Source organism: Halyomorpha halys, unplaced genomic scaffold (genome assembly GCF_000696795.3).
Source record: "Halyomorpha halys isolate HHAL.00 unplaced genomic scaffold, Hhal_1.1 Scaffold539.1, whole genome shotgun sequence".
Classification (NCBI taxonomy): domain Eukaryota; kingdom Metazoa; phylum Arthropoda; class Insecta; order Hemiptera; family Pentatomidae; genus Halyomorpha; species Halyomorpha halys.
The window spans coordinates 461,076-464,765 of NW_027113761.1; the positions used below are offsets into that span (position 1 = coordinate 461,076).

The 3,690-nt window shown below is 26.6% G+C and overlaps 2 protein-coding genes across 3 annotated transcripts in view; one reads left to right on the forward strand and one right to left on the reverse strand.

Annotated features, from left to right (window-relative positions):
- LOC106684028 (uncharacterized) overlaps positions 1 to 3,690 on the forward strand; it is a gene marked incomplete in the record, with an annotated part of 110,149 nt that overhangs the window by 24,492 nt on the left and 81,967 nt on the right.
- The window catches only part of LOC106684032 (carbohydrate sulfotransferase 11), a 44,204-nt gene that overhangs the window by 10,458 nt on the left and 30,056 nt on the right, over positions 1 to 3,690 (reverse strand). For both annotated transcript variants that reach the window (XM_024360452.2, XM_014425864.3), the window contains exon 2: positions 2,409 to 2,662. In XM_024360452.2, the coding sequence (XP_024216220.1) occupies positions 2,409 to 2,662 (254 nt within the window). The remainder of the gene's footprint in view (positions 1 to 2,408; positions 2,663 to 3,690) is intronic.

The following is a 3,690-nucleotide window of genomic DNA, read 5'->3' on the forward strand; positions in this document are numbered from 1 at the left end:
AGAAAACTACATGTTTTTTTATTAAAACAACTATAGGCACACATTTTCCTAGTTTAACAAGGACTATAATTTTATCAAAAAAATTGGTTATTGATTAATAATTATATTGCTATGGCACATTTCAGCTCTTAATTGTCTTTTATGTTAAATTATCTATTTGTCTTATAAAACATTCTAATGGTTGAAGTTTAGCTATGTATTTTTAAATTACTTAATCTAATGAATTGGTTTAGTTATCATTTGAGTTAAAATAATTTAATGGATATTATCCTATTTGGAAGAAAATTTTCAATTTGTTCATTTTGGCCTAAATATGATTCTGAACTCTTCTTTAAATGGTTTCATTTTAGTCCTTCATGGAAAAGATTCTTAACTCAAATGATGAGAGTTATTAGAGTGTAAAGTGGTTCTCTTTTTATACCTAAGTTCCTTCTTTTCCAACAGTTATTTAGATATCCTTCTCTCAAAAATCTTTGAATTTATTCGAAATCAGGCTTTCATTAATTAACAGATTGAAGGTCTCACCTCATCCATAAGGAGTGCTCCATCCTTATCCTTACAGAATAAGAATGTTGCCTCTAACGGTTTTCAACTCTTGTTGACTTTGTGGTAAAAAAAGTTTACTGTAATTTTCATTCCTGAATCTCTTCCAATTTATCTTATTCCTTTGTTTCTGAGATTCTTCTTTTATTTTTGTACAAATGCTTTTTCTCTCTTCTGCAGAAGCTAGTTGTCTTCTTGTTTGCAGTATATTTCTGTAGGCTTTCTTTTGTATATTTGTAGTTTATTGAACCAATTAGAACTTCTCTTGAGCTGCATTTTTAATTGTTATTTCAAGTTCAGACAACATTTTGTTCATATGATCATTAGGTCGAAAGAAAACCATCAATACTCATGCTGGTCAGTTGCCTTCAAGTTCTCCTAGAATGTCTCCTAATTTTGGATTTTGTCTTCTTCTAGAAATAGTTTGTTTCTTTATAGTTGTGCATCAATTGTTGCTTATATTAATCCTTACTTAGTAACAATCAGATATTACTTTATGTGTAGAAACGTTAAAAAATAAGTATTATTATTGTACTGTTTGACATCATTTTCAATTGTAATTAATATAAACTCTGTAGTTTTAAATAAAATAACATGTTTGTGGGTTAACATACTCTGAGAACTAAACTAATGTGTAATTTATTTATGTAATAGCTTATGAATCCGGTTTGCTGCTAAATGAAATTTAGCTTACAGATTGTCTTAAATACCAAAAATAAAGGTGTATAGAATGTTTTATTTCACAGCTTGCCTGGTCATTTGTCATTTTAAAAAACTAAGTGATTTACTGACTTTATATGTCAATAAATTTCAAAACAGGAAAAATAATAAATCATTAAGATCATAGTACATGATTCATTCATAAAACTAGAACAATCTGTTTCAAATTTTTTGTGAAAGGACATTCTTAACACCCACTCTTGTCCTACATCACAAAGTTTGAGCTGAGTGCCTGACTCTTTAAAAATATTAGATAATAAAACAAATGTAGTGGCTAAGATGAGGTCTGATTTGTACCTGAGCCTTATCCTGCAGAAAAAGGAGTTGATTTTATCTTTAGATGATAAGCATTATTTGAACATGTTTGACCATACTGTACACTATTAATAGGCTTAGTGGAAATTTTTACTATTTACATCTCTAAAATATCATACATCTTTAACAGCCAATTTAAAGATTCTCTAGGCTATAGGATGAGGCTGCTTACCAAATTATTTGTCATTATGAGGCTTTGGCAAGAATTCAATTCCTCTATTTTGTGTATGGATGTGTTGTAGATTTTAAACTTGGGGTCGAATTAATTCAATGATCTTGTTTAAGTTAGAGAGGGCTATCAGTTCATCTTAAGACAGAGTATATGTCATTGCACAAACGGCTGTCTAAGGCTTCAGTGCTATTTTGGAAGATAAGGAGATATTTTGAGAGATAGAGGCTTATATTGTGTTAATGGTTTGTCTGTTCACTTTTTTGAAATTTCTAAACTCTAATTATACTATTGTTAAAATAAAAAATTATTTTTCTTGACATCCTTTTTATTGGTGTTACATATGTTTTTAATAATTACAAAATATTTATTATTATTATTAATTTATGAATATCTATAGTATGATTTAGTTATTCCTAGGTCTGAAAGTAAATAGGTAATGGATAACCATGAAATGTCTGTAAGTCTTATAACTTCAAGGATAATTTTTAGGTTTTAGTTGTTTGCAGTAGAAATTATTTTTATTTAGTATATATTGAGTATTCATCTTTCTTTAATAATTACTAGGTATAAATCAACTAATAAAATACAGATCTGTATATTACAAACTTAATTTCTCACAGGCACATTTTATAACGCAGTTTTATTGTTATTTGTTTACCCAGCCAGTAAATTGAAGTTATACATCCATGATGTGGAGGCAGCTTTAAAAATATTGCACCAAACGAGGTGGTATTTTTTATTAATTAAAAACTCCCAAGGATTTGGTTGATGTAAGCTGTCATTTCCTTCTTTGTCTAAACCATATTTTGCACAAGCTTCCTTAACTTTTAATTTTCTGTAGGCCATTCGAGCTTCAATTTCTTCTATTTTTGTACTTCCAGTAGTATTGACTGTTTTTATTTTTATTATTGGCTGAAAATAAAAATTTTTGATAATTTTTTTTTACTGTGAATTGCATTTTATTAGTTATTTCATCATTTTGGCTATATTGAAATTCTGGAATAAGGTGTTGTCAGTAGGTGTAAATTTGAAGTGTAATTTTATGGTACTATTAATTTATAATGAATAAAATTCATTTTCCAAGTTCATAAAAAAAATTTCTAATTATTTAAAATTAAATGATTCTGATCTATACAAACTCATGCTGGAAACTGACTTCATCCTATCCAGATATTCATTTTATTTTTAAGTATTTGTAATTAAATAAAAACCTCAAATATAACCTGTAAATTTGATATATATAATTTTTTTTTAGTTTTCTAGAATATAAATAACATGTTTTGAAATTCGTTATAATTTATTAATTCAAGCTTATTATTTCTTCAGGCATTCATAGTTTCCTTTTTCAAATTCACATAATCTAACAGTAATTTGTGTTAATTTCCCATTCTCGAATAAAGCACTACTGTCTTATTAAAAATTGTTTTTCATTATATTATTCTTTCTCCTATCAATGCATACATTTTTTTATGTTGATAGTTTTTATTTGTTTACTTATAATAATCTTCCGTAACAGATGTATGATCATATTTTATCATTCATTCATGATAATATTCATTACTAGGAGAAGCAATTTAGAGGCAATATAATTATTTTCCATTAGAAGGAATAACTTTTGAGCATGATATGGGACATTTGGCAGGTATGACTGTCAGATTTTATGTAATTGAAAATGGACACTATAGAAGTTTAAAGTATTCATATTAAACGAATAATTTATAATGAATTTTGAAGGTTATTTGTATTAAATTATTATTATTTTTTGATTATATATATTGTAATATGCTCTTTTTTAGTAAATAGTATATTTTGATGTATAAATGGTTTTAATATGTTTTATTTTATGTATCATTTTAATATTCATTGCTTTGTTTATCCAAAAAGCAAACTAACCAAGTTTCATTGTTTATAATAACTTCGTGATACGAAAAAACAAGATG